The sequence below is a fragment of the Centropristis striata genome, chromosome 11 (assembly GCF_030273125.1).
Source record: "Centropristis striata isolate RG_2023a ecotype Rhode Island chromosome 11, C.striata_1.0, whole genome shotgun sequence".
NCBI lineage: Eukaryota > Metazoa > Chordata > Actinopteri > Perciformes > Serranidae > Centropristis > Centropristis striata.
Window position 1 is genome coordinate 13,793,318 of NC_081527.1, and position 13,689 is coordinate 13,807,006.

Genomic DNA, 13,689 nt, shown 5'->3' on the forward strand with positions numbered 1-13,689 from the left:
AACAAAGTATTGAAAATTGAATTGAACTGCAGCATTTTCTCAAACTTTCCTCAACTTTAAGCTTCACTGATCAGAATTTCTTTGAATGAAACATAAAAAAGCCTAACTTTGCGTTATTTCGACAACTTCGACAACACAATATCCTGCCTATAGATTCCTTAGATCTTCTAGTTCCATATGATACCAGTATCTCCAGTATATTCATAAAAGTGAGCCCGTTTCGGCCTCCAGAAGTGTCGGAACGATATATATATATATATATATATATATATATATATATATATATACTCTGCGGCCATGAATCAATACGCCACGCAAAAGATCACGATACTATGCTGTATCAGTTTTTTTCCCCCACCTTTACCAACCAGGTATTTTTTGTGCCTAAACCGAGGTTCACAACCATGTCTTTAAACTGTAGTTTAGTTTCAAATCACATTGTTTAAAACAGAGACTAATCCAGGGAAAAAACAGTTTGTCTCACTGTAACTGAGAATGCAGTTTAGTTGTATAGGAAAGTAATTTTCAGGAGACAGTGTTGGTGTTTGCTACAGTAGGGTTTAACAGTAACATTTTACTTTAATCCATTTTTAGTTGTAGTCTTTTTGCATACTTTAGAACATTTGTTGCTTCTCACTTTCATGTTTTATTACACATATAAGCTTCCTGGAGTTTAGTTTTCTGACAGTGTTTCTGCTCTCTGTCTGCCTTCCCTTTTCATTCTCTCCTTTCATGCAGAGATGTTTGTCCGTTACTCTCTCTGTCTCTTTCTGTTTCCTGTGTTGTGACCCTGGGGTATCCTCTTCTTTCTTCTTCTGTTTCTTCAACATCCGATCTCTACTAGTCTTTTCTCTTACTTTTGAAGCACCTTCTTTCTGAATGGGCCTGGTATATAGCCGTGTTTTTAAATAGATCCATGTGTTTTCTTCTTCCTCGCTCCTCTTTTCTTCCCCCCTTTTTCCCTCCGTCCCCTAAAACCCTCTTTCTAATCCTCTCTTTATCTCCACTTCCCTGTCTTTTCCCCTCCTTTCCCTCCCCGCCCTTTTTTCTCTTCTTTCTCTGCATTCTGTCTGCACCCTGATGTGTAGGAGCGACAGACACATGTACATAAGTTTATTAACTTATAAACATGCACATACTACCTCACATATCTCTCTTTTTGCTCGCACTCGTTCTCTCCCGTTCTGCCTCTTTCATGCTGTCTTGGTGTTCTTTACTTAATGTGTCTCAATGATCACTCTGTAATTGCCACGACACCCTATTAGAACCCACTCCTGTCCACATTTTCAATTCATTTGACTACACACTGTATCAGTTATGAATCCTATGTATTGTACAGTATCTTGTTGTACAATGTGGCTGTCCTTTGCTACATTGCCTGTCATTGTCTGGAAGAGAAGCAGAGCTGCCTCTTTCTTTCTTTCTCTCTCTCTATATATCTCTCTATCTTTCTATCTCTCTCTCTCTGTCTTAACTTCTTCTCTATCTGTCTCTGCTATCAGTGTCTCTGCTCTCTTCTTGCTTCTCTCTGTCTCCCTCTCAGTCTTCAGTTCTTCGTTCTCTTCTTTGTGTTTCTCCACCATTTTATCCCTCTTGAGTCGCCCAGGCATGCAAGTGACCTATGAGTTCAGTCTCTCTATGCATCTCTCCCTAATATATAGTCAACCAAGCTCCAACAGATGCGGTATTGGATATAACTTGCCACTTTACTTGTTCTTCTTATGGGGACACAAATAGCTGGCAGGGCCTTATTGATCGGCCCCCGTGATGCATACTCTCTCTAAAAAGAGCCCATCTAATGCAGAAGCACCTCGAGGCTAAGAAATCTCAATGAAGTAAAGTTTCTTACTCGCATTTCTGCTAAAGTTGAACATATTTAGTCACTGCTTGGAGGGGGAAATGTAATAATGATACAAAAACGATTTTAAAAAAAATCTGAATCAGAAAGTCAAATTTTTCTGCTTAAATGAAAAATGTTTTATAAGAAGAGAAACTGACTATAGGTGTCATGTCCTGGTTGAAATGATACTCAAGAGTTTGTCACTATTATTTTGAGTAGGAAGCTCACTGAATGGTTGAGCTCAACACAAGATTTGTGTCTTTCTGTTGGAATCATCAGTACCATAAAGTAATTGGGACTAAACTTGAAATATCCCTTTTGTAATTTTCTGTAAAAACCCTGAAGTTCATTCTCCCCCTTCCTGTTACCTCTCCTCTCTTTCCTCTCTCTTTTTATCTTTCTCGCCCTCACTTCTCTCTCTCAATCTCCATCTCGCTTTCTGCCTCGCTCTCTCTTTCTCTCTGATACTCTCTCCCTCACTCCCTTCCCCTCCTTCTTTTTCTCCGCCTTTCTCCTCCTCACTCCCTTCCCCACTTTTTTCATCCCCCACCTTACCCCTAAACCCCCCCCCCCCCCCTCCCCCCCTCGCTTCCTTTCTACCCCGACTCTCCTCCTTTCCCAGTGCGCCGTGTGCCCCCTCGTTTCTCCATCCTCCCTTCCAACCATGAGATCATGCCGGGAGGGAGCGTCAACATCACCTGCGTGGCAGTTGGCTCGCCCATGCCTTACGTCAAGTGGATGCTGGGCAGCGAGGACCTGACCCCGGAGGATGAAATGCCGATTGGGCGGAACGTGCTGGAGCTCAATGGTGTCCGGGAGTCTGCAAACTACACCTGTGTGGCCATGAGCAGCCTGGGTATCATCGAGGCCACCGCTCAGGTCTTAGTAAAGAGTAAGAGACGATCGAATGACACGATTAATCATTTTGGCCCTCAGAGAGAGAAATGGTGTGGGAAAATGCATTAGATGTTGTGTTATTGCGAGATAGATCCAGATTGATTCGGGTTTCCAGTCAGGAGGATTGGAGGCTTCATTTTCATGGTGGTTACATTTGAAGAGTTAATTTGCAAAAAAAAAGATTGATTGAGTGATATTTCCTGGACTGCACCAAAAAAAGATTTAGGTAAATACATGGTAGCCCATAAAGTTGCAATATTTTAGTTTTCAGACACAATCCTCTGTTAAGTTTTGAGAAGATATACACTTTATCTGTCAAGAATACATCACATTGTCACAATAATTTCATGGAAAGAGGTAAGAAATATTTTATTCCAACTTTATGGGCGACCATGTAAATCAATAGAGGGATGTATTGTTTTTGCAAATGAGCATTTTCACAATACTGGAAGTTCTGACTTCTATATTAACATTCAGAACCATTTTCTATACCATGGGGGAGGAAATTGAAGAAAATATAACGTTATCTGATGAGAAGACAGCACTGTGAGTGAGTGAGAGGAGGCAGGGCTGTGTGGGCACTGCAGTGGTGTGTGTGTCAACTCACGGTCAGAGAGAAGAGAGCAGAAAGAGCAGCTGGTACCTGTGTATCAATTCTGCAGAAAAAGATATTGAAATGGTTTCACATATTCAGTATCAATATGAATCAATACTTCACTAAATTTTCTGACCAGCACATATTAAGTATGACTGAGGCACCCTCATTATTGTGAGTTTTACATTGTTACTTGGGTGTGTGGAAAGCAATTCAATTCAGTTAGATTCAACTTTATTGTCATTGCACACAGTGAGTTAATGTACAATGAAATGCAAATTAGCATCTTAATAGTGCAAACAATAGTTCATAGTGCATATAGATATATACAGATGCATCTCAGTACATTAGAATATGATGGAAAAGTAAATTTCCAGTAGTTCAAGTCAAATAGCCCCAACCAAGTATTGAGTGCATCTAGATGGACATACTTTTCAGAGGCCAACATTTCTATATTAAACATACTTTTTAAAATTGGTCTTTTGTAATATTCTAATTTTTTTAGGGCACTGAAATTCAGGTCTTCATTAAATGTAAGCCATAATCATTATAATTAGAAGAAATTAAATAAATTAAGACATTAAATGTTGTATTCTGTGTGTAATGGATATATATAATATGTTATTTCCACTTTTTGAATTGAATTACTGACATAAATAAACTTTTCTATGATATTCTAATTTATTGAAATGCACCTGTACATATATAAAGTACAGAATAATAGGAAGCGTTTTCACTACATATTAACATAGGTAGAGGTACAGAATGGACAGAAACCAATAAATAGTTTCAAGAAAGTACTCTAATTCTCTTCATCTCCCCTCTCTCTAATCCCCAGCTTTGCCAAAGCCTCCCGGCACACCCATCGTCACAGAGACCACGGCCACCAGCGTGACCATCACCTGGGACTCGGGCAACCCAGACCCCGTCTCCTACTACATCATCCAGTACCGAGCCAAAGGGCCGGACAGCAAGTACGAGACGGTGGACAGCATCACCACCACCCGCTACAGCATCGGGGGACTGTACCCCAACACAGAATATGAAATCAGAGTGTCGGCCTTCAACAGCATCGGCCAGGGACCCCCCTCTACTCGTGTGGAGGCCCGGACAGGAGAGCAGGCCCCAGCCAGCCCTCCCCGAAATGTCCAGGCCCACATTATCTCTCAGAACACTGTGATGGTCCGCTGGGAGGAGCCGGAGGAACCTAACGGACAGGTGAGATGAAGATTGAAAGATTTTGATTTGTAGTGGTATAAAACATACATTTTACATTTTCTTTTGTTGTTTTCTTCCTGTCAAACAGCAAAACTTTCTAAGAACGGAGATGCCAAAAGGAAAATCACTGTTATTTGACAAAAAGTTATACAAGATAAAAAGTTGTAGAAGAAAGGCATTTGTTGTGATCACTCATGGTCTTTCCATCCAGGAATTCATATTTTGTCTCATTGGTTAAAATTAAAACACATAAAAAACAATTGATGCCAATTAAATTAAATTACCTAAATACATGGCCAAAATGAACATATCTATTTGATCAAATAATCATCAAGTGATATTCTCAATAGCGTTAATGGATTCCTTGACCCAAAAAATTCTATTTTGACACATGATTGACCTTCAAAGTGGCTTGGAAGATATATTGGTTCTCATAGATTTTATATGGCTGCCATCTCCGATCCGCAATCTTGATGAAGTGGCTCCAATCAAAAATTGAAACTTATGGTGATGGAGAGCATGTTGAAAAAATTTGGTGCTTTTGTGTGACGTGTCCCCTTTATTTTGCTAAGTCGCCTGACTAAATGGGGGAGTGCCTGCATTATTTTCTAGTGACCAGCAGGGAGGGACTTCAAAAAGAAGTCCAATTTTATAGAAGTCTATGAGCAAATAGCCCTGCTTCATTTATTACATCAGTAAACATTTACCTAAAGAATTGATGGCTTATAATTGCGAGTTTCCAGTCTTCTTCAATACAGCATGATGTTCATTTTGTAAAATATGATCCCGTTAAGAATAAAATAGATGATTCTTTAGGGTGTGGCTACCTCATGATAGACAATTTAACGTCCTCCTCCCCATCTTCTCGTCAAAATATGATAACTTCTGGTTCCAAAAAAAACAAAATGCCAGACTCCAGGCTTTAAAACAGTAGCCCATAAACTAATGGGTGACATCACGGTTGCTACCAGTTCTTTTATAGTCTGTGATAAAATCTCTGTCTGTCTCTCTTTTGACATTTTTCCTTATAATTTAACTTGTTCACTCTACTATTTAGATGCAGTTTTTAAATACAGTATGTTCACATCCCTCTTATTGTGTTTTCTGTTTTACTGCGTACGATCGATTGCCCCTTGGAGAGCTATAAAGTGATTGATCGATTGATCGAATGATTGATTGATTAAAAGTAACTCGTTTCGAATGACATTTACCCTCACTTACTACAGTCTGACAACATTTCAAAACTACCCAGAGGCCCACATGAGGGTAAAACAATAAAGCCTTAATAAAATTCACCACTGGGAGCTTTTTCCAGTGTGCAGGTTCATGTCCTTTGCAGTGATTGTGTCTTGCCAGAGATTTCCCTCCTGTAACTCCCTTGCTACTTTCCCCACCCTCTAAAGAAAGAAAAGGTAATTGGACTGTCCGCTCTAAGTTAAGAGCACTCCCTCTTGAGGCCTATTTCTTTTTCTGGCCTTGCTAACTGTGTAGTAGATTCATAAAAGTGCAAGACTGAATTGAGGATTATAGATATTAAAGAGTAATAACAGGAGAGGTGGAGGGTGAGGGCGATGGCGTGGCAGCAGGATTACATATACTCTGAACTGCCCATAAACAAATCCCACAGGAAAGTTAGAGGAGGTATAGTGATTACATCTTATGCACTACAATATGAAGGCTTGTATTGGGAGTGGTGTTTTCAACATTAGAGTGAGATTAGTTTATCAGGGTCAACTACACATCAGACCCAGATGTGAGGACATCACCTTGTGGCGGTGACCTCTGACAAACAGTGCACCACCAAATCCACAGGACCATCTGGACTAAAGTAGAAAATAATTCAAAGGTGATGACCTTAGCTGTGATAAATCCTGGTTGTGTATGAAAGATGGTATTATGGATTACCATGGGTGAGAGATCACTTAATACAGCCCAGTCACTGATGACCTTAAAACCCACTCCCAATCGACAACTCTCCATCTAGCGGCCTCTTCTCTCGCTTCACTCCTTTTTGTAGGTGAAAGGATACCGCGTGTACTACACCATGGACCCGTCCCGGCCGATGAACGAGTGGCAGATCCATAACGTCCAGGACAGCGTCATCACCACCATTCAGAACCTGGTGACCACTGAGACCTACACCATCCAGGTCCTAGCCTTCACCTCTGTGGGGGACGGACCCTTTTCAGACCCCGTCCATGTTAAAGTCATGCCCGGAGGTCAGTGTGTAATCATAATCACTGCCAGATGTTTGTGCATGCTGGTGCATGGATATCAGTTTATTAGTGCTCTGCCTTAATTCATGCAGGAGAGAAATGGTTGTTTTTCAGATGTGCACATGCAACAGAGCACAAATGATTCATTATTTGTGTGTGTGCATGTATACAAAGTTAAGTAGCTTACTCGAGTGTGTTATGGAAAAGTTTGTGAGGCAATCCACTGTGAAATGCTAGGCAAATAAGCTTGACCTGTCAAGAAATATGACTTCTTCAAAAGGAATAAATTTCACCTGCTGGGACAGAACTGTGGAGACTTATGAAAAGGGAACAGGGATTATGAGCCAAAAATGTCCCTCGTACCTTGGTGCTGTTAGAGTCACCGTGACAGCTGCTGTGGAGTCGCAGGTTTTATGTGATGGGAGGGACAAAGAGATGATTACTCTGATGGTATTACTGGTTTAAATTTCTGTGGAGCCTGAGCTCCTGTTACGCCATCAGATGTCTTTAAAAAGTCAGACATTTTCCAGCACACAACAGAATGAGATTATATGAAAACTGCACAAAAAAACAAGGGCTTTGGAGATTTATGAGTGTACATTATGACATTGAGAATTTGTACAACATCTTCTTTTATTCCACTAGATCGGGTAAAATGGTTTGATTTCCACGCTTTAATTAAATTCTTTGTGACATTAGGTACCTGACTTTGAAAAGTACTTGACTTTGAAAGAAAAAGAAACAACACCCTTAGTAATAAATAAGTTGTAATTTAACTCTGCTCCCACACAATGCTGTTTGATTAGATTTGACTGGCAGAGTGCAATTTCTCTGGCAACATACTTACAAACAAAACAAGACTGAAAGAAAATATAAAATTCACTAAAATAATGCAATCACTAGGACAGCTAAGAATAATAATATTTATAAGGGCAAAATACAAACAGGAAAATGGACACAATAAAAAGATGTGTTATTACATCCATAGATATTTTACATATGTGAAATAACTAGTATTGTGCTAACTTAGACAGATAATATTATATAATATGTCATGATATAATAATATCACGAAGCATCCCATTACTTAATGAAATAAGTATAAGTAATAATATAATGAAAAGCTGTTAAACTGAATCCAGAGAGCCCCGCCGGCTACACATGGCTTAATTATGAGAAATCAATATTTCATGATTATCTGTTTGTACAAGATATGAATGTTATACTGTTTTGAAAACATGAGGTGTTCGGTGTTCAAAATCCATAAACCAATTTTATGTTGTCCAAACTACTGTATGTCTCATCTTGAAGTATTTTAAGGTGTTTTTTTCCCCTGTTTTTTCTCCCCAAGTGAATAAGATGTTAAGGAAATCACTTTTCTGGACCTTTAACTACAAAACAAAAATGTATAAGACTGAAGAAGAATACTCTGAATACATATACAGTCATGAAAAAAAATATTTAACTGTTGTTTTCTTCAATTTCTTGTTCATTTTAATGCCTGGTACAAGTAAAGGTGCATTTGTTTGGACAAATATAATGATAACAACAAAAATAGCTCATAAGAGTTTAATTTTAGAGCTAATATCTAGCCATTTTCCAAAATCATTATCAAGAAAACCATGGAAAATAGCTAAATATAAGCTCTTAAATTAAACTTGCATGAACTATTGTTGTTGTTGTCATTATATTTGTCCAAACAAATGAACCTTTGGTTGTACCAGGTGTTAAAATGAACAATTAATTGAAGAAAACAAGGGTGGTCTAATCATTTTTTTCCATGACTGTATATATAGGGATAAAGATAACACCTGTCTGACTGTCTTGTCCTGTCCCCTCCAGTTCCAGGCCAACCGGGGAAGTTCAGAGTGGGGAAGGTGGCCGACACCAGCATTGAGCTGACCTGGGAACCTGCTTACACAAAGGAGGGCATTGTCAACTATGAGCTGCTCTACAAACCTGTCAAGTTTGGCAGCTTGGTGAGACCTCTTACTCTCTTTTTATAAAGCTGTCTGCTGGGTGGATTTCTTAACAAGACAGAGGGATGAGAGGACAGATAAAAGAGGGAAGTTTAAAAGATTAACCCCAGCGTCCAGCTCCACTGTGTCTGCTGGTGACAGTCTCATCTCTTTAATGATTTCTTTTCCACTCCTCTCGTCCTGTCCTCTTTCTTTCTTCTCCGCTTCGCTTTCTTCTCTCTCACAGGAGAAGCTGACCTTCGGGCCAAGGAATTCGTACACGGTGGAGGGTCTGAAAGCGAACACAGAATACTCCTTCTCCCTGGCTGCCATCTCAAACAAAGGCATCGGCGCTTTCACCAATGAGCTGGTGCAGAGGACGTCACAAGCCAGTACGTCTCAATTTGACTGGGTTCACATACTGTACCTGCAGGCGCACACAGATGCCACGGATTTAAATTGCATTATGTCTCAGTCTTGTACACAATTCTCATGCAAATACTGTACACACATACACACAGGTTTAAGTGGATTGTCCTCGGCTCCTGCCTGATATAACCTGGGAACCATCTTCACATCTCTCCATCTATCTAGTTTATCAAGCTATCTGTCCAACCCCACCTCCCATCCATCCATCTATGTTTGACTGTGCCTTTCTTCCTCCGCTCAGCCTCTCGCTTTCTTACACAGCCAAAACATCATGACTGATGGAGATGGAGCACCGATTAATGTTTCACCCTTCCTTTTCTTCACCCTCCTTTTCACTTTTTCCACTCTATCAGTGTCTAATGTCTTTGAAAGGGCGAAACTGTCTGCCACTTATTGGCTAGCAGCCATAGCAAGGAGCATTAAAGGATGGTGGTTGGCCTGCTGTGTTGACAGGTAAGTGCCGGCCAGTCTGTATTTCATCCACGCTGAATTTGGATTCTCTCCCTTGTATCCTTTTTTCTCCATTTTTTTATTTCTGCACAATCACCGGTATCTGATACGAGTCAAATAAATTCCACTATTTAGATGATTCATATCTGCTCACAAGGGGAAAAAATGCGGACATAATGGAGAAAAACGGTCCAAGGAAAAGAATCGATTAAGTAGTTGTGGTTCGAGAAAAAAGCAAGTCCTGCAGTTCGTGATGCTGTACTGTGTCGCTTCAGCGGTAAGTTTTTGTCAAGCATTTACAATCGCTCAACAGACACAAAGATTTGTATTATGTATTCATAACCGAGTACAAAATGTGCTAACACCTTTAGCAGGTCTCCTTTCACTTTAGCTAAAAGAAAGAGAGACCAAGGCAAGGCGGCACTTCGGGGGAGGTGGCAGAGGAGGACGGGGGGGTTCAGGAAAGGGAAGGTGCCAGATAAGCAGACTATTTCATGCAGCAGAATTCATTTCCCAGGGAGGTTATGTGCGCTTTGTTATCGCCAAGCTTTGGTGCACATCTAGATTGTCCCCCGAGGCCAACAGAACAGTGGCTGTACGGCTGAGTGGATAGATACTTGAACCTGTCAGCTATGACTATTACACTCCCACACATACACACATGCTATACACTCCCGAACTCACACACAAGCACAGATGCCATGTTTGTCATTGCGTGTGTGTGAGCGAGAGAAAGCACTCTTTAAGGTCCATCATATAGGGTGAGTGATACCCAGTGGGGAAAGAAGTAATAGGATACTTTATTTGAGTACGACACTGTGAAAATATTACACTACAAGTCCTGCTTTCAATACCTTTACTGAAGTAAAAGTTTCAACAGCAAGATTAAAGAATCAAAAGCTAGAGTATTGATTGTGCCATAAAATGTCAGGATAAATACTACTGGTGCGTAAATGTTGCTCTTTACTGCTGTAGATGTTAAAGTTGTGCTAATTTTAACTCGTTTATTTACTGTTGGGTAGTTTAATCTACAGAAATTCACCAAAAAGTTAACCTTTCATCCAAAACAACCTTGTTTTCCGCTTCGTGACAAGCAGTTTTCAGCTGATCCAAGAGGGTTTTTAAAGAGTTTATTTAGCTTAAAAAGTAGGAGAATTTTCTCAACACATAAAGGAACACTTTATCCTTCAGTTCATCGCAAACATTCAAAATCTATACATCTGGAGATAAGTGGTTTATATTAGACAGGAAGGCAATCATAAACTAATCAAAAAAGTTGCTAAAACTGTCAAGATCAGATCAGATCAAGAGCGGTAAAAAAGGTGTATTTGCCTTTGATATAGTAGAGCAGAAGTATAAAGTGGCATAAAATGGAAAATACTCAAGTGAAGTTCAAGATTCATACTCAAGTACAGTACTGTCGTAAATATACTTAGTTACTTTCCACCACTGCTGACAACTGCAGTTCAGGGAGCTGTGCTGATGCAGGTGTGTGATTCTCGGCTCTCTATACTTGTTTGTTACAGTAAATATTTCAGCCTACTTCTGATTCAATTCTTGCCAGCAATTCATCATTCTAGACTGACTTTCAATATCCGTCTGAGTGCCTTTCTCTCCCGGGCTCTCTGTTCTTTTTTCTTTTTTCTTTTTTTTTTTACCTGCCTCCTAAATCCTTTCGGCACTGTGTGAGATCTGTTATAGTTTGTTTTCTTCTTCCCGTTGTGAAGCCCAAGACCTTCCCCTAGTCGGCAGAGGAAAGTCTCAGACCACTCTATTATCCTGAGGACTCAAGGATTATGCCACCATGGGGGCTGGTGTTGTGAAATGTGTATATTTGTCTGCACTCCTGTGTACTGAGCTGTGCATCCCTGCTGGAGAGAGAAAGTCTTTTTCATTCATAGATCTAGATCCTTTTATGTGACTAGCTACGGCTAAAGGATAAGATATAATCATTGGGTATCAGATGCACATTCTCCTTGGGTATAATTAAGTTGTCCACTCAGGGTCGATGCTCTTGTCTCTTGGTTTATTTCATTAGGCTCTAAGTCTAACATTATGCTTTTGCATTATGTGGTTGGTCCCCCTTTGTGCTTCACTCATGTTTGTCCTGGTGTTATCTCTTTCAGTTCACCTTAGTGTCTTATTGTTTCCTTTTTTATCCTTATCTCTTATCCTTTTGCGTGCATTCTCCCCCTCTCTCGCTCTTTCAACCCCCAATCTCTTGGGTCTCTCCTAAACTCTTTGCCCTCCTCGCCCCCTTGTCCAATCAGAGCCCTCTGCTGCACCCGAGGGGGTGTCCTGCGATAGTGCCAGCTCCACCTCGCTGAGAGTAAGTTGGAGGCCGCCTCCAATGGAGGGTCAGAATGGCGAGTTGGCAGGTTATGAGCTGAGATACCAGAGAGTTTCTGGGGCAGGAGGCGGAGGTCAGGGCCAGCAGCAGGTGAAGGGGCTTCCTATCCAGGCCCAGCAGGGGCAGACAGTGTTAGAGGGGCTGGAGAAATGGAGCTGGTACAACATCAGCATGGCAGCCTTCACTGCAGAAGGGAGCGGACCCAACAGCCCGGCCGTGATTTGCAGAACTGATGAGGACGGTAAGAGTGAGAGCCGTAGATCAGACCTAAACAGTATTGATTGTCCAGTTGATTATTTACTGGCTAGACTGTTGGTCACTTAATTAATTATGCAATTTGTGTGTGTGTGTTCGTCTATGCACTCAGTTCCTGGTGCAGCCCCTCGTCAGGTGGACGTCCAGCCACTCAACTACTCAGCACTTCGAGTCACTTGGCGGTCTGTGTTGCCACGGTTACGGCAAGGCCAGGTCCGCGGCTACCAGGTGCATTTCAGCCGCACAGACAGCGGTGAATCACGGAACCTTCCTCGGATCAAAGATCTCTTACTGGATGAGTCCCAGGTGATGTCATAACTGAATATTTAAATGATTTAAAGACGTTCATTTATTTTATCATTAAACATTCTCCCTCTCTCCCTCTTGTCCTTTGACTCACTCCTACTCTCATCTGTCTCGGCTGCCTGCGGGGTGTGTCTCATCTGTGGGATAAGATGGAGGAGGATGACTCGACTCAATATGTGAGTGCAGACTGCCCATCCTCTACTCATTTTGAATTATTTCACTGTTATTACATACAGCACAATGCATACAGTGCATTACCTGGAGACAGCAATGAAATCCTTATCGAGTTTAAACAGATTTGTTCGGATGTGTAACTTTAAAAAAAATGTTTTACTAGTGCATAAGTGTAAACTGGAATGGCACTCAGAAAGCATAGACCAATGCTGCATTCACATGCTCCTCAGATGGTGTCAGAGGCTGCAAAGATGTGTTGGATTTTGTTGCTCAGAGAGATTAAACAACATGTTGATAGCTGTTCCCAGTATTTGCATGCAGTGCCTGTATTAGGTTAGGGTGCCAGTACCCTAATTCAGCAGTTGCATGACATGATCATTGCATTTGTCTTGGATATCATTATATGTATAGGTATGTATTGGTAATATATTCCACTTTAAATGTATTTATGCATGTATTTTATTACATATATCAGACCTACATGCAACATTCATCTCCACAGTTTGTGCATTGATGTATTTGGTTAATACAAACTTAAAAGACTGAAAATATATACATACAAATCACACAATACACAAATATAATATTGCATATGCAGTAATAAAATCAACTTAAAATTTGATGTTTGTTGGCTTACAGATCAAACTTGATAATAAGAAGGAATACCAAAGGCATTTAGCACAAAGCTAGCTACGTGTTTACACAGAGACGCAGTACTGTGGGTGTTTACAAGTGCGCGTATAGACTCACCAGGAGGTGGCAGTATGCAATAAGATCAAGCGTGCCGGCCCATTTCAGACACTGTTTGCAGAACAACTAAGAGCCAAAGAAGCTCTAAAATATGACATCAGGAAACTCAGTATTTCAGTCCATCACCACATGAATGCAGCACAAACGCCCCATGCCTAATGCCCAGTGTTAAAAAAAAAAGTGAAAATGAATTTGTACATTTGCACTGTGATTCAGATCCGCTCCAAATTTTAATGGTATCCTGCTGACAA

The 13,689-nt window shown here is 40.6% G+C and overlaps 1 protein-coding gene across 1 annotated transcript in view; it reads left to right on the forward strand.

Moving 5' to 3' along the window:
• The window catches only part of LOC131979850 (receptor-type tyrosine-protein phosphatase S-like), an 87,713-nt gene that overhangs the window by 51,973 nt on the left and 22,051 nt on the right, over positions 1 to 13,689 (forward strand). Inside the window, exons 7-14 of the mRNA XM_059343903.1 lie at positions 2,463 to 2,732; positions 4,171 to 4,550; positions 6,568 to 6,769; positions 8,609 to 8,745; positions 8,972 to 9,116; positions 11,874 to 12,194; positions 12,321 to 12,514; positions 12,664 to 12,690. Coding sequence (XP_059199886.1) covers positions 2,463 to 2,732; positions 4,171 to 4,550; positions 6,568 to 6,769; positions 8,609 to 8,745; positions 8,972 to 9,116; positions 11,874 to 12,194; positions 12,321 to 12,514; positions 12,664 to 12,690 — 1,676 coding nt within the window. The remainder of the gene's footprint in view (positions 1 to 2,462; positions 2,733 to 4,170; positions 4,551 to 6,567; positions 6,770 to 8,608; positions 8,746 to 8,971; positions 9,117 to 11,873; positions 12,195 to 12,320; positions 12,515 to 12,663; positions 12,691 to 13,689) is intronic.